The sequence below is a fragment of the Dromiciops gliroides genome, chromosome 2 (genome assembly GCF_019393635.1).
Source record: "Dromiciops gliroides isolate mDroGli1 chromosome 2, mDroGli1.pri, whole genome shotgun sequence".
Classification (NCBI taxonomy): domain Eukaryota; kingdom Metazoa; phylum Chordata; class Mammalia; order Microbiotheria; family Microbiotheriidae; genus Dromiciops; species Dromiciops gliroides.
Genome location: NC_057862.1, coordinates 98210715 through 98231566, shown reverse-complemented (window position 1 = coordinate 98231566; position 20852 = coordinate 98210715). Strand labels below are relative to the sequence as shown.

The 20852-nt window shown below is 41.3% G+C and overlaps 1 protein-coding gene across 4 annotated transcripts in view; it reads right to left on the bottom strand.

Annotated features, from left to right (window-relative positions):
* Nucleotides 1-20852, bottom strand: part of AFAP1L2 (actin filament associated protein 1 like 2) — a 143392-nt gene that overhangs the window by 13488 nt on the left and 109052 nt on the right. For all 4 annotated transcript variants that reach the window (XM_043984691.1, XM_043984692.1, XM_043984693.1 and 1 more), the window contains 5 exons: nucleotides 14114-14319; nucleotides 12647-12826; nucleotides 7172-7261; nucleotides 5175-5259; nucleotides 4630-4734 (listed from right to left, as the gene is read on the bottom strand). In XM_043984691.1, the coding sequence (XP_043840626.1) occupies nucleotides 4630-4734; nucleotides 5175-5259; nucleotides 7172-7261; nucleotides 12647-12826; nucleotides 14114-14319 (666 nt within the window). The remainder of the gene's footprint in view (nucleotides 1-4629; nucleotides 4735-5174; nucleotides 5260-7171; nucleotides 7262-12646; nucleotides 12827-14113; nucleotides 14320-20852) is intronic.

Below are 20852 nucleotides of genomic sequence, written 5' to 3'. Positions count from 1 at the left end.
ACTCACCTCCAGACCTCAGTCATGGCAATACAAGAGTCTCACTTCACTGGACCTGCAGCGAAGAAGCCTCCTTCCATGCAATACTATGGTAGTCTTTATCAAACAAACAAACCAAAACAAGGCATTTTGGGGCAGCTAGGTGGTGCAGTGGATAAAGCACCAGCCCTGGATTCAGGAAAACCCGAGTTCAAATCCAACCTCAGACACTTGACACTAGCTGTGTGACCTTGGGCAAGCCACTTAACCCTCATTGCCCCCCCCCCAAAACAAAACACAAACAAACAAAACCCCAAGGCATTTCTGTGGGTTTGGATTTTGGAGGAACGGAAATGTGATTGCATTTATGTATTACATTTATAGGAGTATGACACAGTATAGTTTGAAGAATCCTTAATTTGGAATATGAGAATGTGGGTTCAAGGGTGAAAACACAGCTAGGATTTTTCAGGTCACGTTAGATCATAAAATTTAGAGTTGGAAAGGATCTTAGAGATAATTTTTGACCAACCCTCTCATTTTACAAAGGAAGAACCCAGAGGTCCAGGGAGACTAAGTGACTTGCCCAAAGTCATACACATAGCAAACAGTAAAGCTGGAATCTGACCATTGGTCTTCTGCATCTGGATACAGGATCTTCTAGTCTTCGCATTTTCTTATCTCTAAAATAATGATGTTCATACTGGATCAATGATTTCTAAGGTCCCTTTGTTTTAAATCTATGATCTGTGAGTGGGAAGTGTATTGTGCCCAAGATTAGGCATTACCAAATAATAACACAAAATATAAATTGACAGAGCCATAAGAAAATAACCCCGGGCAGGGGTGGTAAGGCTCAGATGTGAATGCTGCCCCTCTGCAAACAGATTTGAACTCTCCGAGTTGATTCTTATCCCAAAGCTGTTCTTAGCTTATATAAGCAGTGGGTTGGTAGAAAATCTGCTGCCTAATGGAGAGACCATGGTCCCTATTTCCTGCTCTAAATCCCCCTTCCCAGGGTTTTGGTGAGGCCATCAATTTCTTTTAATAAGTCTGTGTGAAACCCCTTAACCTCTTAGCTGCCAGCATACAAAGTTTTTTAAGTGCGTACCACTCCCTACTGCACCGCCTCTCTTACCATATCCACACACAGATGTGCTTTTCTTATCAGGCAAGTCACTTCACTGTCCCACAAACACACCTTGATCATTCTGGTCTCACATGCCTTGTGCTGTTTCTTTCAGGAATAATTTCTGTTCATCATCTATCTTACTAAAACCTATCTATCCTTCAAACCTCAACTCAACTGCCACCTCCTTCATGAAGTCTTCCAACTGCTCCAGCTCTCAATTAGGACCAACACTTCCAGCTCACCCAGTTTAGCACTTAATCCGATATCCTGTATCCCGTTTCCTTGTATCCTCTATGTCTTCGTGTTGCTTCCTCAACCAAACCACAAGCTGAGGTCCTTGAAGTAGCAATTGGCTACCTTATCTTTCCATATTCCCGGTACTCTCTAGTCTTGTCCCAGGGAATTGTGGGTGTTCATTGTCTAATTAACAAAATAATCTCTCCAAGACATTTAGATCAATTTTAAAGTCACTTTGCACATACTGTATACCTTGGCTAGAGACAGGGTCGCAAGTCTGGCAATTCTGTTCAAAGAATCCCATTCCCTTCCTAGGTTAAGATCAAACACATCCATTATATATCTTCATGCTTCCCACCCAAAGTGGAAGTTAGTTGAGGTCATGATGCTAGTCCCAACTAGAAACTGGGTTGGAAGCAGAGGAAAATTAGTGGGAGATGGGAGGGAAGTGCTTTGCAAGCTATAAAGCACTCACTGTATAAATGCAAAACAGTATTATTATTAACTTACATCAGTCTATTCTAAGGATCAGCCAAGCCCTGGGAAGGGTAGCTACTTTGCTCTTCCCATAGGCCTTCCCATCTCCCCCAGGAATGAAAGGACATTTCATTGCTGAGTGTACTTCCAGAAATAACACTGCTACTACACCCAGAAACAATGACTCACCGACACTATTCTCATGTAGCACCAAACCATGCCCTCTGGAGGCTGTACCCTGAGATGATGCAATATCCACACAACTAGACTGGCACCAAGGGGTACAAATCACCCTTGCTGGAAAAACACATGGTCTCCCAAAGGCAGTCAGGCTTTCATCCCATTGTAGTCTCAATTTTCAACATCCATGAACTCTGGGAAAAGTCGTTTCAATGTTTGGAACAATACCCAGACCACCATGGACAAAAGGCAATGAAGAAATCAAGGATAGGTACCGAGAGATTAAGAGATTAAAGGGAAAAACTCTATCTTATGAGGAAAAGTGAAATCTTTGGGCAAAGAGAGAGTGAAAGACTAATGATAATTAGCTTCAATTATTATAACCTCCTAGAAACAATACTTGCCTGAGAATATTGTACACTTGGTTTTACTCCTGACTAAAGCACTAGTTTCTTTCTTTTTTTTCCTTCCTGTCCCACCCCCCACCCCTTTTTTAAGCAAGGCAATCTGTTTTAAGTGACTTGCTTAGGGCCATACAGCTATTGTCAAGTGTTTGAAGCCAGATCTGAACTCAGGTCCTCTCGACTCCAGGGCCAGTGTTCTATCCACTGTGCCACTTAGCTGCCCCTCTAAATCACTAATACCAAAGAATCATAGGACTTGGAGCTGGGGAAGACTTTGGAGACCAACTCAATCCAATGTCACCCATTTTAGAAGTGAGGAAATTGGAGGGCAACTAGGTGGCACAGTGAATAAAGCATAGGCTCTGGATTCAGGAGGACCTGAGTTCAAATCTGGCCTCAGACACTAGACACTTACTAGCTGTGTGACCCTGTGCAAGTCATTTAAGTCTCATTTCCCCACCAAAAAAAAAAAAAGAAAGAAAGAAAGGAAGGAAGGAAGGAAGAAAAAGAAGTGAGGAAATTGAGACCTGGAGGAAGACTGTGTCTTGCCCCAAATCAGATAGGTTTTTAGGACCAGGGCTGGAATTTAAACTCTGTTGACTACAAATTTAGTTCCTTTTTCCAACACCTCTCTGGGTATCGGTTTCCTTATTTGAAAAAATGAAGAAGTATAACTATGGTAGGATGACCTGGGAATCAGAAGATTCTAGCCTTGCTTCCACCACTATCCATGTAATCCCAGACAAGGCCCTTTATACTTTGAGCATGTTTCCTCATCCACAAAAGAAGGGGTATTAGATCAGGAACCACTAAGGTAGGCTTCCAGTCCTAACATTCTCTGATTCTAATACCACAAAAACTTCATTACAAGTAAACTTATCTACTTCCCTTCTTCTAAGGATGCCTTGGGCCCTCCCCTACTTTGTTACAAATCTTTGGCTCACAATTCCCCCTCCTCATATGCCCACATTCACTTCCATAAAGTCTTCCCTTGGCACCCCCCCAAAAATGATCTCTTCCTCCCCTGAATTCCTATGATGTTTGTTGTCTGTATCACTCAAATGGCATCTGTCAAATGCTGCTCTTTAATTGTAGCTTTCAGTAAATGTGTCTTCCTGCCTTGCCAGATTAAAAGCTTCAAAGACTTTTATTTCTTTGTAGTCCTCATAAAAAAGTAGACATTTATGTGATGCTTTAAGGTTTACTTTCCTCACAGCCACCCTGGGAGGAAAGGAGTAGAAATAAAATTATTTTCACTTTACAAAGGAGGGAACCAAGACTCAGAGAAATAAAATAAGTAGATAGGAAGAGATTCTGAGCTCTTTCAGACACCTTAGAAAATCACCAAGCTCGACCTTTTCCTTTTAAAGTTCAGGAAGCTGGGGTTCAGAAAGGTTACTGTGTGACTCGCCCAAGGTTACAAAGACAGTATCCACCAGGGACAAGATCCAATGACAGGTTCTCTGACTCCAAATTCAACTTGCTTGCACTGGACCATGCCTTTCTCTCTAAGTTCCAAGTGTGTCTCCTGCAGAAGGCAGACACAACTCTGAAATGGGACTTCAGTTAGGCCTTCTAACACCAAGCTCAGCATTCTTCCATAGAAAAATGCTTCTTTCTCTAATGCTGCTTCTCAAGCACTTTTTACAGTGCCTTCTGTGCTTGAGAGTTATTTGTTAAATGAACGAACATATTGAATTAAAGTTCTTATGAGGTTGCTGATCAATTCTCCCAGTCTGCAGAGAACTGACCATAAAGTAATTAGATAAAATTGCAGCAAGAGGAAGTTTAAACAGAGGGAAAGGGACTGGACCTGGGAGCAATTGCCCTAGGGAGTGCTCTGGTGAGTGAGCACCACTGTAGGTCAGCACCTTCCAGTCTCAGAGTTGTCTTGGGCACTGTGAGGTGAAGCAACTTGCCTGAGGTCACGTGGCCACTATGTATCAGAGGCAGCTTTTGAACTCAGGTCCTCCTGAGTCCATTAAGCCATGTCTGCCTCTCTGGTTAGACATAAGAAATAGTCTATGAAGATGGTGAAGGAAAACTGGAAGAGACCACCATGGGAGGGAAGATGGATAATCTCTCTTACTATGGATGTTTTACATTAGAAATAAATAATCCTCTATTGTAGATGATTTAATTGTTCACCTGCCTGTTGGCAGAGGGCCTGACCCCAATGACCTTTTGAGGTCTTTTCCAGCTTTAAGAGTCTATGATTCTTACTGGATGTCTCCAGAGACCTCTCGGAATTGTCCATTGAAGCAGATTTCTTCCTCCCCAGGTTCATCAAGTTGCTCAGTTTGAGGCCTGTTGTACCTTTCCTCTTAACTAACAAGAATGCGGAGAAGAAATTGGCATCATAATACAAATCACATAAGCGAACCCACACCCAAAGCCCACCAAAGATCTCAGACATTTCCTTCTTGTTCTTCCTTATCCCACAAAGTCAGTTCACATAGATGTCTCACTACTGACGTGGACAGGACATGGGAATCTTTTAGGAATACATTGGCTAATAACAGAGAATGCTTAAGATCTGAAAGTTAAATAGCTAAATAGATGAAAAGTTATCCAAATTATCTCAGAAAAAAACAAATATGAACTTAAAAGGTTAACAAATTGGATGCTACACTGACCCCCCCACCTCAACTCTGTCCATTCCATCCCCTTGGAGTATGTTGGTAAATGACTTCCACTGAAACCCATCTGCCTCTCAGTCTGGAATGCCATTTTCCCCTCACCATCCCACAGGGGAGGAACTCCGTTACCATCTTTGGTTTCTGTGGTCTCAGGATGACCATCCACAGTACTTCCACATTCTGGGGCTAACAGGTATTTCTCAGCTATATCTGGCTGTCATTGGAAAAGAGAAAAGACAAACATAACTATATGTTGATATTAGTTAATACTCAGATAATTATCTTGGGAAAAACAAAGAATTTTCCCAACAGTGAACTAGCGATAATCCTATCCACAGAGCAAATATAATTCTAACATCTCCTCCAATTCTAAGATTAAATAACATGGACCCTGCAAGCTTTTTAATGTGTCTTTTGAAGTTTCCCTGAGTGTTCTATTGTTGTTCTCTTGCTTTTGGACCCCTCAAATTACCAAATTCATTTTCCTCCTTGGTTCCCAAGTGTACAAAATCAACACTAGAAAAAAAAATTAGCATTTAAAGGGATTTTATCCATACTTGATGCAGGAGGATGGAGCAGGCAGATTGTTTTAGAAATCAAATATTAGCCAATATCCCAGGATATGCTGAGAAGCCAACAGTCATCAATAACAAGAAAGTGAATAACCGAGTCTATTTCTAATTGATTGTTCTATTCGCAATATGTTATGGTATTGACACAAAGTGCCAATATAATCATATCTAGTGGCTTCATAGACCACCCTTCAAATATTAAGATTTAAGCTTCTCCTGTACCAATTTAAGAAAAAAAAATCTAGTTAGGGATCATTCTACCCGACCAAGAAAACTTGAGAACTGGACTATTTCAAAAGCATCTGGAAAAGAAACCAATATTTATGGTTCCCCAAAAGAACAAATCAACCTTTGGTGCAAACAATTCCAAATGATCTTATATCGGAGTCAACTCCTCCCTGCGGCAAAGGAGAGATCCTTTTTCTAGGCAAGGTTCTAGCATGGATTCTCTATTTCTGGTGGTGGTTCAATGTATGCCTGGGTTTTTTTTTCACTCTGTGTTTTTTCCTTTTAGCAATGTCCTTGTGCTTTATGGCACCATGCTTTTTTTCCTGTGAACACTCTCTTCATCATAAGAGTCAGTCTTTGTTGTAGCTATAAAAAAAATAAGTACTTGGGGGCCAGCCTTCTGGTAATGGGCCTCCACAAATTCAATTAGGCTGGTCCTCAGACAGCAGACATATTGTCCATCACCAAGCCCACTCTTGTATCCTTCCCAATTTGATGGGCTTAACTAGAATGTAAGTTCTGATGGCATAACCCTTAAGAACCTGGGATTAGTGTCACACCCCATTGAGGCACATGAGTAGAACTTTAGTAGAAAGTCTTAATAACTTATTAACTAAGTCTTAATAGCTAATAAGGAAAGTTTTAAAAAACCATTCTCAATTCATAAGAAAGGAGATGGTGGGGGGGGGGAGAATTATCCATTTTTAACAGATGCCAGGGTGTAAAGTATCATGGAAGTATATAAATGTTCTGTCAAAAGGATCATTGGCAATTTCTAGCCTCCAAATCGTTGGTACATCCTTTTCCTTCCATCTCAGATAAAGATGAGAAAAGCCAGGATCAGAGAGAGTAAGTCTTTAGTCTAGATTTGCTCTCACCACAGGAGCTAAGTGGGACGTCAAAGCTACACGGTTGATTGGACCCACTCCTTACAGTTAGGAGTTCAAACTTGGCTGCCCCAGGCTCATCTTTTAAACTGTCTCAAAGCAAATAAGAGCCTTTATTTCTGATAAACACATGAGGACACTATTTAGTTTTCACTGGGAGAAAACAGCCACGCAAAATAAATCTCCCAATTTAAATCTAAAACAAAGCTAATAATGTTCCGATGAAGCTTTTTTTTTTCCTCAAGCAAGAAAATACTTTGTCTATATCCGTTTCATTTGTTTTCTAGCCAAGATAGTCACAGTGCTTATCCAAGCATAGCATGTTTCTAATTAATTGGACTGAAATGCAAAAACAAAGCTCCTGATTTTACACTTTCATTTTAAGAGGAAAACAAAAAAAGAATTAAGAATCCCCTCCTTGGAGAGGAGATAGGCTTACTTTCTGACAATGGAGACGCTGAGCATCAGGAGTGTATTGGTTTCCTTCAAAAACTCCTTCAGAAGGCAAGCCACTAACCTCTTGGATGACCTGAGGAGGAAGAGAAGAGCATGTCAGTGGGTCAGAATCAGGATCATATTTTAGCTGCTACTTCCTCAGGCTTGCTCACAGCCCACACTTTGATTCAGTCAGAACTAACCAGAGATCCCAGGAGTCTCTTGAGAATGTACAGATGGTGATGCATTCAATGATTTTCCTCCCAGGTACCCGAACATTTCCATGCTATTTCAGGGCCAATCCCAAACTACACCTCAGAACTCGAGAAACTCTGGGTTTTTCCAACTGGGAAAGGGTATTAGGGTTCTCAGACCCCATATGATCATGTTAACAGATGGAGGAAGGGAGTATGTCACCAGGAGATTTGGGTTGTAGGGAATGAAGTCAATCAAGCTGATCCTCGTGGTTGGTACAACACAAGTGAAAACTTTTTGTCGGATATGGATCCACTTGGTCTCTAACTGATTTCTGTTAATAGTTCCTTTGTGGTTTCAATACATTTACCACATTTCCTCGACAACCTCCTTTTTTTAGCATGTTGGAGCCCTATGTCCCAGTTAGGGAGAGAAAGTGCCTCTGAGAAACGTGTTCCTTAATATCCTCACTAGATTTGGCTTCCTCCTCCAGAGAGGAAAAGGATCTTTACTCATGGCTAAAGGGTTGAACTGGAAGTAGAGAGAGAAGCCATCAGGCTGACTGGCCCCGACTTGTAGAAGCTAGAACTTTAACAGACGACCAAAGCCAGGACTACTGCTTCAAGGGAGTTTACTATAGTCCCCTAATCCTGTCCTTTCTGATAACACTTCAACTGAGCTACAGATACAGCGAGAAGCAGTGATTCCATACATTGATGGATACAGGGCACAGCCCCAAATGCAGAATGGCTTAGAGTTAAAGAAAAGAACCTCCTCTTTCATCCCTGGTCCTTCAGTTCCAGCGGATCCATTGGAGATTGATTTTGAACCAGCTGGATTTTGGGGGGCCTAAGAACCAAGGTGTGGATGCTTCAGGAAGAGCAAAATCAAACCATAAGTTAACTTCAGTCTCTGCTATCAGTATGGGATTCTGGTAGTTCAAAGCTACGGATCATCATGCTCATTACAGCTCCCCCAAACCGTGGGAGAAACACTAATAAGCTGAAGCTCATTCAGTACTAAGAGCCTCCTGTGACAACTGGCTGCTATTGCCTTTGGCTCTGGGGACTCTACTTAGCCTTAAGGCGTCTCCAGAGTTTTCTTCATTTGTTTCTGGGTGTAAAACTGAATCTTATTGTGATCCAAAGTCTACCCTCCCTCCTCCTGCAGCTCCCTCCCTTCCTGGCAATCCCTAGCCTAGGGCTTCCTCTCCCAATTCCCAGCTCTCCTCCTTGGGGCCTCTTGAGTTTTCTTCTTCCCATGAGCCTCCTCTAGATTCCCAGATGCTTTGCTTCAGCTGCTACTCACTCAGGCTTGGTTCTGAAACACTAAGCTAAGTGTCTTCTTGTTGAACTTCCAAAGGAAAACAGGGCAGGCAGTTGCCTTCTAAAAAGTCCTGACATTTCCCTCTTCCTTGAATGTGTTTGGGGGTGAGGAAGGACTGAAAACAAAAGGTTTCATCTCTTTAAACTGATTGGGATACATCGCTTTGCATCTTCCTCACCACCCCCCATCTCCATACACACCTCTACTTGCTCCAGTACCAACCATAGAAGCAGCCAATACAGTGCCACCAGATTAGAGTGGAAGAGACAAGGCAGTGGTCTCCTCAGTCTTTGCCTCCCTGGACTCTCTAAGATACTCAAGAGCAGTGCTAAATGGGGCTTCTTTTTTCTAACTACAGAAGCTTATCACTCAAACCTGAGCTCAGTGGGCACATTTCAAGGGTTTTGTGACCTTGAATGGGAAATAAACCTTTGTTTTCACTATCATCTGACTGAAGCATAGTGTTTTCTTCAATTATTATTGTTTAAAAAAAATATTATGGGGGCAGCTGGGTGGCGCAGTGGGTAAAGCACCGGCCTTGGATTTAGGAGGACCTGAGTTCAAATCCAGCCTCAGACACTTGGCACTTACTAGCTGTGACCCTGGGCAAGTCACTTAACCCTCATTGCCCCACAAAACAAAAAACAAAACCAAAAGAACCATATATATATGTGTGTGTGTGTGTATATATATATATATATGTATATGTATATGTATATGTATGTATATGTATGTATGTGTATATATATGTATGTATATATACACATATATATACATATATATATGTATATATACACACACATACATATACATATATACACACATACATACATGTGTGTGTATGTATGTATAAAGATATATATATATATATATATATAAATGTATAAAATTTTACAAAAAGGTCTCTAGACTTCACCATACTGCCATGGGGTCTACGGGAGATCCCTTGCCCTCAGTCTGAGAGTACTTCAGAAGGCCACATGGGAGAAAAGCAATTATCTGTTACTTCATGAGCCAGGTGACTAGGCACTTTGAACATGAATAGAACCCCATGACTATAAAGGGGTCTCTAAGCATTTTTACAGAAGAAGAAAAGGAAACCTTTATGAAAATACAACTAAGAAGAAGCTGTGTGTTTGGAAATATTTCCTCTTTGAAAATGATGTGCTCCTACTCTGAATACAGTCTGGTACAGAGTTATAGGTTCATGAAGTTAGTGGGCTTGGATTCAAATTCTCCAGGACCTAAAAAAAAGTCACTTAAACCCTTTAGGGCTCAGTTTCCTCCCGTGCAAAATGAAGGGAGGTGGATAGGTTGATTCCTTCTTGCTCCAGCTCTGTGATCTTCCCAATTTTATCAATCATAACTAAAAGACCTGAACTGGGGCTCTCTCTGTCCATTCCCACCCCACTCCATTCTAATTTCCTCATTTCAGTCACCTGAAACATTTTTGACTCTGAAGTATCCCTCGGGCCTAGGCTGCATGCCAGTCCTCTCGCATTTTCTCTCTTTTTGCATATTATTGAATACAAATGCTGTATGTTGGGTGTGGGGAGGTGGCATTCTATTTTCCAAGGAAGGCATTTTGCAAAGGCTCAGAAACAAACCTTCCTCCCTTCAAACTCTGAAGCAACCGACTATTGACAGTTGGGGAGCTAGTGCCTCCAGCAGATGTTGTTTTCTGTTGCTTTTTAATAAGGCAATGAATGTTTAAAATTGTAGTTTGCAAAGCCTCAGCAGTGCTTTCCAAGCCGGTTACATCCAACAAGCTGAAAGGGATGTTTCTTCTAAATAGAGACACATCTAATTGGCAGCACACACAAACAGTAGTGAAGGGAAGGAGAGATGGAGGGAAAAAAAAGTGAAGGGCGGCCTTTGGCCAGGATTCTTCAGAGTGCTCTTATCTAGGGGCCAATTAAGGCTCAAGGTAGGGAGTGTCCTTTGGAATCGAGAGAAGGCTAAGTAGTTGGATTGTGTCTCTCTTCCTTTCCTGGTGCAAATCACAGTGAGGTCGGTTTATGTAACAGTAACAGATGGTTAAGGTCTCCCCTTGGATGCTGTTGCTTCTTTACACCAATTGCAACACCTAGAAAAAGTGTTTACTAAGCCCAATAGGTGTCTGCTTGCATTGAGGAAATAAGTGGCTTGTCATTGTCTGTGAGACCAGAACACCTAACTATTCTTCCTGGCATTCAAGGCCTACTTTCTTTCACCTCATCTATCACTGCTCTTCCCCAGTGAGTACCTTCTCCTTGAGGGAAGCTAGCTGCCTCATTTTTAGCATCTTCCTTTGGGTTCTTCTAATACATAGTACTTTCCATACCCTTGACTTCTTATCTAGATAACGTTAATCCTTTAAAGCCCAACTGCTTCATGAAACCTTTCCCAACTACTTTGGCAAACAATGAAAATACTCCTGGTAACACATTATCTAAACAATATAGTCTGATATTCTCTTATATTTAAATTTGCATCATCTTGTATTGTTCTTTAGTTTATATGTATTATCTTTTGCTCCTTCCCCCAACTGTGATATAGGTTCTTGATCTCATATTGTAAAAGATACAACATCGCTAGGCTAATGGACTGAATTAATATTTTCTGAATTAAATTTAACTCTGTTGCTAAAGAAGTGACAAATCAATGAACTTGTATTATTACCACTATGGTGACAACCAAAGAGATATTCCCAGCTCCTCTAAGTTTTCTTTTTCTCTCCTTTTGAATACCACTTCAAAGTGCTAACAGAGTCAGAGAAAGGAGGTGGTATTTCATTTGGTTAGGGAAGATCTTTTACAATTAAGTGGATTAGAGGTTATATGCCTGCTCAGAGGTTATTACTAAGGAATAGAAAACAGTTGTTATAAGTAGCCCTAGAAAGAACAGAGTGTGAGAGTAAGGAGACACAGCTTACTGTCCCTCTCAATTATTCCCCCAATAACTTTTCTTGAGGAGCCATAAAAAATTGATGTGACTTTCGTTAACATGATATGAGAATTTAATATAGGATGATATGTGAGAAACATTCATCCCCGCCCTGGAACCTCTCCTCATCCCCATCTCCTAAGGTCAGGATTAGGTTCCGACCAGCTCCTAGGTCAAGACCACTTACAAATCCTTTCCCTTCTTAGCACTAGGAGAGACTGCCTCAAGTATAAAAAAGTACCCAGCATGCCACTATGCCAACTTGTGTTTTCTGGCAATGGAGTACATGGATGTCAATCCATAAGCAGTTTGTGTGGCTAGCTAGAACTAAGGTTCTTAGGTAGAAAATGAAAGCTATTTACTATTTAGATACAAATGTTGTTTTTTGCATGTGAAGGGTTTGGGGAAGGGAGAAACTGTTAGGACCAAGGCATACTTAACATAGAAGAAAATAACCTTTGCCTTGTTTTTGATGGAATTGGGGGGAGGGGTATCAAATCATTCCATAACAAAATCAGGTGAAGGCATTGGAGATATTCAGCCTACTGAAGAGAAGAGTTGGGAGGATGTGAGGTGTATTCAGTCGTCTAAGGGACTTTCATGTGGAAGAGGTATTGAACTTGTGTTGGCTCAACGGGGCAATGAATAGAAGTTGCAGATAGAAAAAATTCAGGTGCTTGATGTAAGAAGTAAACTATCTAACAACTAGGGCTATCCCAAAGTGGAAGAGGTTGTCAAGGAGATGGGGTGGGAGTATCTGGAGCTCACCCTCACACTAATAGAGGTCTCTAGGCAAAGCTAGACTACATTTGTTACAGGTATTATTGTAGAGAGGATTCTAAGTCAGTTATAGTCTGAATAAGTGATCTCCACAGTCCCTTCCTAATTTTTGAGAGATTTTGTGAAAACTTGACTTTATGATTGTGTCTTTCCTCAAAGCCCCCAAAGTAAGAAAGCAGTTCATGGCCTGCTGCCACTCCCTCCTGCTGCCAGGCTTTGGTGGGCCCTCAGGAGACCCTGGAGTTCTCCTCACCCGGAGCCACTGCTCTGCCTGATCCTTGCTCTGCAGTCCCAGGACAATCACATCAGCGTTTGTAGGAGTGATCTTCAGGTTGTGCTCTTTCTTCCTCACTTGTTTCTCCTTGTAGACCACACTACAGCCTAACAGATTCACATCGAGCTGGGGATTGTGATCTTTGGAGGATTTGTAGCACTGGAAAGAAGAGACCGGAATTAAATGGTGAAAACCACAAAAAGCAGGAACACACTTTTGGAAAACCCACCAAACTCACCTCTACATTACAGAATCAGGAATTTTACTGACCCCCCAAATTAGGTCCTTGTTTATTAGCATTTCTATCCTACCATGTAATTTCTACATCTCTCTCTTCATTTACTCTTTCTTATCAATATCAGTTAGACAAATGGTATAGCACATATGCAAATCAGCTTGAAATTCAAGTAGGTGTGGTGCTTGGGGCCATGATTATCTGCAAAACTTAATGCCTTATCCTGGAGAGTTACTCCAGAATAACACAGCAAACAGTCAACCACTCATTTAGCAAAGGCATAATTCCTAGTAAAAATGTTCATCCCAAACTAGCTTTTCTCTATTTCTCAACATGATGTGGTTAACTACCCCTGTGATCAGTGTTGTGGGTTTAGCAATGTAATCTAAGTTTAATATTAGCCTAAATAAAACTTTATTTTGGGCAGAGAAGGGAAATGAAAAGGCATATCTCCCACTTCCTTATGGAGGTGGGGGACTCTAGTGTGAAAAACTGCATTTAATGTCGAACTTTTTTTTGATGTATTTATAGTTTTCCCAATCTGTTTTTTTTTTATTATCCTATAAATAATGTCTCTCTGGAAGAGAGAGGGGAAGGGATATATTGGGAAATGTAGATGATTTTTAAAAAAGATATCAATAGAATTTGTTTTGATAAAAATCTATTTGGGAAGATTAATATGCTAGAAAATAAAAGGTCATTCCCAAACTAAAGCTAATAGATTTTTATATTATCCAATATTTCTGGCGTGTTCCCATAATGTCTCCCCCTCTGCTATATGACATCTTATCTATATACTGAGCCAATTGGGGCTGTATTATTACAGATAATATAAAAGAATGAATAATCTAGCAAGGGTTTTGTTGTCACAATAATACTTCCTGTGATGCCTTCCTTGATCATGCACCAAATTAAAACTGTAAAGTGGCTAGAAAGGCATATACAATTTACTTGAAGTACAAAGGTCAGGGAGAAGCAAGAGGACAATATAAGGAAAGGTAGCCATGGCATAACAGCAGTCTTCACGTGTAATTAAGAGCTGCATGTACATTGGCAAGTCCACAGCTGGCAACAGATGCTAATACATCTTACTGGTCTGAGGTAAAGTGGCAGAAACATCTCAGTCACACCCCTGAATCTCAGACGCTAGTTATCCATGTCTCTTCCTTCTTCCATCATTCACGTTAGGTACAGAACAGTGTTTTGCTAACCAATAATCTGTTGTCCTTAATGACACACAACTGCTTGGCCCACTGGCCCAGCCACTTCTTCCTCCATAGGAAGGCACAGATCCGGGCATCCTTCATCAGCTCAATGGTGGCTTCTGGGGATGGCCATTGGTGGGGGGTTGACTTGCTCTTGCTGCTCTCTTCTTCATCATACGATTCATAGGAACTACTCACAGGTTCACCATCCTCTGTAAGGAAAAACAGCTAAGTCACAGTCTGTCTGCCTAGGAAGCAAGAGGGCTCCCTCCAAATACACTCTGTTCAGGCAAGGGACAAAGGGAACCAGACCATTACACATTTGACAAACAGGAGGAACCTCAAAGCTGGATAGTGAACAAGGTGTTCTCGATCAGAGGCTGTCAAGACTTCCTGTCTCATCTCTGGTCATCAAGGACACTGAGGAGGAGGGAGGGAAGGGACCAAACTTTTATTAAGTATCAACTATATGCCAGGCACTAAGTGCTTTATAAATATTACTGCGTCGAGAATGAGGTTTATTCAGTGTTCCCATTGAATGTTTCTCAACTAAAAACACCCAGCAGCTTCCCTCCCTCTATAATCCCACTCACTTCATCTCTATTCCAATAATGGCTTTTGGATTCTATTGGCTCTTTGCTCTATTTTGTCTTCAAATGGTAAGATTCTTCTAGCTAGAAACCAGAAAGACTGAAGAGAACAACTTTTTTCTTTCTCCTCCCCAAATTCTATTGGCTTTGGATTCGAGGAAGTACCCATCAGAAATGTCACATATGTGCCCTTTCTGGGCCTCAATTTCTTCCTCTTTAAAGTAAAGAGGCTGAATCAGGCGGCAAACAAGCATTCATTGAGCATTTACTATGTGCCAGGGACTGTACTCATTGCTGGGGATAAAAAAAAAAAAAAGCAATCTAAAAGGGAAAAAATACATACATACATACCTGGGAGTGTGTATATGTATGCATATGTGTATATTTATATGTGTGTGTATACATGTATGTGTGTACATATATATGTATGTATATATGTACCTATACATATAAATGCACACACAAGTGAGTATATCTCTCTCTCTCAATAAATTGTTATTTATTGTATTCAATAATCATCACTTTCAAAAGCTCTCCCATCCCCAAACTAAGTTATTTTAAAAGGTCTGTTCTAGCTCTTAACATTAATGGCTCTGTGTTAGAAAGGAAGGAGAGATAAATCAAGGGCCCTGGGGTGACCTGGGGATATGACAAACAAAAGCAGTGTTTATCTAGCACTGCAACTGAAGGCTTATCTTTCTCAGGCATGGTTTGGCTTTACCTATTTCAAAACTGCAGATACAAAGAAATAACAGGCCAAACCATAGTAGTAAATGGCTTTATGAGAAAGCTGCTCACCTCCCCATCCCCCAAACTACTTTCCCTCTCAAAGACTCTATCACTTTCAGTCTCTTCCCCTGTTTTGTTCTCTACAACACGACATCTTGCCCCTCCTTCCCACACCATCTGTTTTCCTCATACCTTTCCTGCTACCATTTGTCTTCCTTCCTCTCCCTTCTTTCATCCTGTTGTCATACCCATCAGAGGCAATCTGTTTTTTAAGACCTCCAAATTAACTAGTTCTTTAATTCTCCACCTATTTCTAGTCATACTCTATTTATTTAATCAGTTGCATGGATTTTACATACTCCTGTCCACTTCCCATTCCCAAGAGAAGATCTCTGACCATTGGCTGGAAGTTCAAGGAGGGAGATATTGGCTCACATCAAGAATGACTTTTTTTTTTAGTGAGGCAATTGGGGTTAAGTGACTTGCCCAGGGTCACACAGCTAGTAAGTGTTAAGTGTCTGAGGTCGGCTTTGAACTCAGGTACTCCTGACTTCAGGGCCGGTGCTCTATCCACTGTGCCACCTAGCTGCCCCAAGAATGACTTTTTAATAATGAGAACTGTCTGAAAATAGAACAGGCTACTTTGTGAGGCATCTAGAGGTGTCTGAACAATGGCTGGATAGGTAAAGATTGGGCTGGATGACCTCTGGGGGCCTATGTAATTCTAGGGATCTTTGATTCTATTCCAATGGTATATTATAAAAGAAAATGGGATGACATAGTAAAGCAGCACTTTACATCCCCTGGATAACATTCGGTACAATAGTATTACTAGGGAGAGCAATGATAGTATTTCTAGAAGCAGAATTCAGTATACCACAATACTCTGAGAATGGAATATAGAGCTATCCCCAACTATGTAGTTATTTAAACCCATTACCAAAGGCATCTAAAATGTGGGCTCTCATTTTCCCAATCCCCTCCCTGGACTCTCTTGGGAATATGATGAGAGAGATGCTGTGCTAGAACAGATGTTCCTTTGGCTCCAGAAGCTATGTCAACCAAGAAGGGCAGAAATAACTCAGTGAAGACATAATAGTAAGGGGTAGGATGGGGCCATGCATATGGGCAGGGAAAGGGACAGTAACGAATACTTTTTTGGACAGCTGACATTTCCCAAGTTAGTCTGAAAAGATACAAAAGGGCATAGAATTCCAGATTCAGAAAACGGCAGTACCCAAGGTGACTGTGGCATAAATTACTCCCTCAGGGGGCAGCTAGGTGACACAGTAGATAAAGCACCGGCCCTGGATTCAGGAGGACCTCAGTTCAAATTTCATCTCAGACACTTGACACTTACTAGCTGTGTGACCCTGGGCAAGTCACTTAACCCTCATTGTCCTGTGCAAAAAAAAAAAAAAAAAAAAAGATTACTCCCTCAGACACCCTGTGCCCATTTTAAGATTCCAGTGGTGGAAAATGTACTGGAACGATCTATACAATATTCAGAAAGAAAAAAGGTGTGAGAAGGGGAGGAGAGGAAAAGAGAAAGAGTCACAGATGGTACGATTAGTTTCCAGCAAGAACGACAGAGCCTAGTTTCAGTTGAAAAATTTCCTGCCCTAGGTTTGCTGAAGGTGCACTAACAGCCTTTTATTTCACTCAGTGACAAGCTTAACAGTGAGTGGTCCAGCATGGACAGAGAAATAGCTACATCAAACCATTTTGACTTCCAGGAAGCCAATAAAATTGCTTTCATTCATTGTAGGTGAGGTCCTATGGTCCAAGATAGTATGACAATTGTCACCTCACATAATCCTTAATTAGACACAGAGAGAATCACAAATATGGATGGTCAATTCATTAACAGGCCAGTTTTCAACTTGAGTACATACCAACATAAGTTTGAAGTAGTTTGACTATTTATCTCCCCCCCCCCCAAAAAAAATCTCTCTATTTTGACTGTTTCTTGAGAGCCAACAGAGCTCGAGTTTCTCCCATCCACCTTGCCATTTTAACAACTCTTCTCTATGTAATTCTGGTTGCCTACTAAGTTAGTAATACCCAGATCAGTTAAAATGTCCTTGCAATGACCCAGACTTTCACTGTAATTAATTAATCCAAATTCACTGAACAGTGATGAACAACAGGAAGCATGAGAGCAGCGATCTGTTTAGGTCTTTCCAAACCAAAGCTCATGATGAAGTGTCTATATTATGAAGAGCCTCATCTCCTTCCTACCCTCCTCCCCAACTATCTGGGAGTCAGGCACAAGCTGGTACTTGCCAGGAGAAAGAAGACAATGTAAAATGCAGAGGCGGATGCTTCAGTGAGTCACCACTTCAGCCTGCCAAAGTGCCTCAACCTGTGGGTTCTTGATTTGCCTTGCCTCACCTCAGCCATCAGACACTAAACAAAGAAACCCTGAGCTTTGTCGTAAGGTTGCAGTACAGACCAACTGTTTGAAAAAAAAAAAACAAACCATCAGATGTTTAGCACATCAATTAGAGACAGACACCTAACCATAAGGCTCCTGTTCTTTGAATTACATTGAGCAAAACTGAGATCCCGACTTTCCAGCATCTAGAACCAGAGAGTAGGTGAAAACATGGTATGAGAGAAGCAGAGGAAGCCATGGAAAACCGTTTCCTGTCTCATCCTGACTCTGGCTATTTTTCTTCACAGGGTCCATAGTATCATCAGTCTTCACTGTAATGCAATGACATCATTCTCTTTAGCAATATTCATTCATTATGGCCACTGAAATAATGATAAAACATAGTCTTTTACATTTGTATGTTACTTTAATCTCATTTAATCTCCATAGCAAGCCTGGTGAAGTAAGGAAGAGTTAACATTTCCCCTATTTTAGTGATGAGGCAGGCAGGCGGGGAGAGAGATGGAAAGAGGGAAGAAAGGGGTGGAGGAGGGCCTGAGAAAAAAGGAGAGAGGACCACAGGCAGAGGGATAAGGGAGGGACAGGGAAGAGGAGAGATTAAGTTACTGTTTCAAGGTTAGACAGATAGCAATTATTACAACTGGAATTAGGATGTAGGCCTCCTGATCCATGATCGGGCCAGAGCTTTTCCATTGCTATTGATTGTGAATTTGGTTTTGATTCTAAGTTCTGTATTCTGTTGATAATACCACATTTCTACCGCAGATTTTGTACCAAGTTGAGAAGGAAGGGATTAAAAAATTGGAGCTTTGAGCCTCTAAGATTAAGCTGACATTCTTTCCTCCTCAATCCCCTTCTTTTTGATTCCTTTACTGTTTAGTTTAGGGCCAGGGCTAGCTATAGCTGGGAGGTTTGGCTACACTAATTTTGAGTAGAGAGAAAGGCATCTGTTTCAGCCACCTCTGTTTCAAGCTCTTAGCACTGTGGCATTGGTACATTGTAGAGTCCAAGGACCTAGGTTTAAATCTTGCCCCTTATGCTATTTGTGAGACCTTGGGCAGAGTCATTTAGCCCCCCCAAGCCCAACTTATCTTATCTATAAAGTAAGGGGGCTGGATCAAAAGGCCTTCCAGCTCTAGATCTAGGAACTTAGGTAGATGTGATTTCCCTGAACCTCAGTTTACCTACTTTGCAAAATGAAGGGGTTGTACTAGATGGTCTCCTATGTTCCTTCAAGCTTTAGACATAGGATACTATGGTTCTTGGCCCAGGAGATATGGGGCAGAAATGAGTGCTGAGTACAGAAAAAGGAAGGTAAAGGGTGAGAACTTCTTAATCTTTCAAAGACAAAGAAAAACACCACTCCACAAATTACTTAGTTCATCCGTTCATTCAGACACAACTGGTGACCAAATATTCTCATACAACTGAGGTCTCTCCAATTAGCCCCAGGAGAGCTACTTAGAAAACAGTAGTTTTTGTTGAAAACACAAAATCTGATCATATAAACACATCTAAAACTGCAACGATTTCTAAATAACCTCAACTCTGACATTCCTTCTAAGGCCTCATGCTAACAGTTTCACAATCCTATCATTAAGAATTTGAAAGCTACAAATTTCAACTGTGTGACATTGTGCAAGTCACAACCTTTCACTTTCCTCAACAGGGAAATAAGGTGGTTGAAGTAAATTATCTCTAAGGTCCCTTTAAAATTAAGGTTCTAGCTGGGTCTCTGCTTCCTAGTAGATTAGCTGCTAGGAATGATGACCAGTTTCAATCTCAAGACCAAAGGGGAATCTCTGGATGAATATTTTCTTGGCATACTTATCATGTTTCTCTAGATTTTGACTTTCCTGTCTTAAGTGAATCTGAGGGTGATACCACACGATGCCTTGACCTACTAAATGCTGAAGAAGGCTCATTAAAACTTTTAACAAACAAATGTGGCGACCACTTCACTCTTATCCTGTTTTATAAGGAAGTCTAAAGGAGACCTGTCCTCTGATAAGATCTACTATGGCTACTAGCTGGCCTATATAAATGTTCCCTACAACCTCCCACAAACTCAACCAAGACAGGAAGACAACTGACCAAATCATACTGTTCTGCTTTAAGCTGGGGCACCTTGGAAGGATATAGGATGTGTCACATAACAGGGGTCAGATATCCTTAGCCTTGAGGTCTCAACTAGTAAGCAAGTAATGGTGAGGCTATAACACTGGCAGGGGAATCAAGGGAAAGAGTAAAGGAGAGAGGAAGAAGTAGAGAAAAGAAGCATGGAGAAGAAAAGAAAGACAGGCATGATAGGTAGGAAATGGTAGAGAAATCGCCTCCCAAGGTTTGCACTGTGGTCCCTTTGTGTCACTGCAAACCTTAAATGTGCATCTGAAGAGGGCCTTTGTGATTTAACTAACCAGTTCTGAAAGTTGTAATATAGTAGGACACCACTGGAACAGAAGTCCGACGATGTGAATTCAAATTTTGCCTCAGACACACATGACTACTGAGTGTCTCTGGGCCAGGCACTCAGTATTTCTGAGACACGGTTTCCTTGTCTGCAGAATGAAGGATTTGGATCCAATGACTTCTAAGGAATTTTTTTTTTTTTTTGGTGGGTCATAGTAAGGGTCGAGTGCCTGAGGCCGGATTTGATCTCAGGTCCTCCTAAATCTGGGGCTGGTACTTTATCCACTGAGTCCCCTAGTTGCCCCTAAGGATTCTTTTGGTTCTAGTTCTATGACTAGGATCTCTAAGCAGACCAAGGTGGTTCAGGAGGGAGCCTGGGTTATACCTCTAAACCGGATAAAAGCTTCTCATTCCTCATCGGAGCCTGCTTTCAAAGAAGCTTCTCATTTCTGTTTCAGGCTTCACCTCATTTGGCACAGACACTTGGCCCTTCCTCTCCCTGTATGTGCTGATGTCAGCAATGCTCAGCAGAACATGAGAACAGGAAACATCAGATCCCATAAACCCTCTGATCCTGAGCCAATTCAAGTTGGTCCTCTAGTCCTAGCCATGTCCTGCT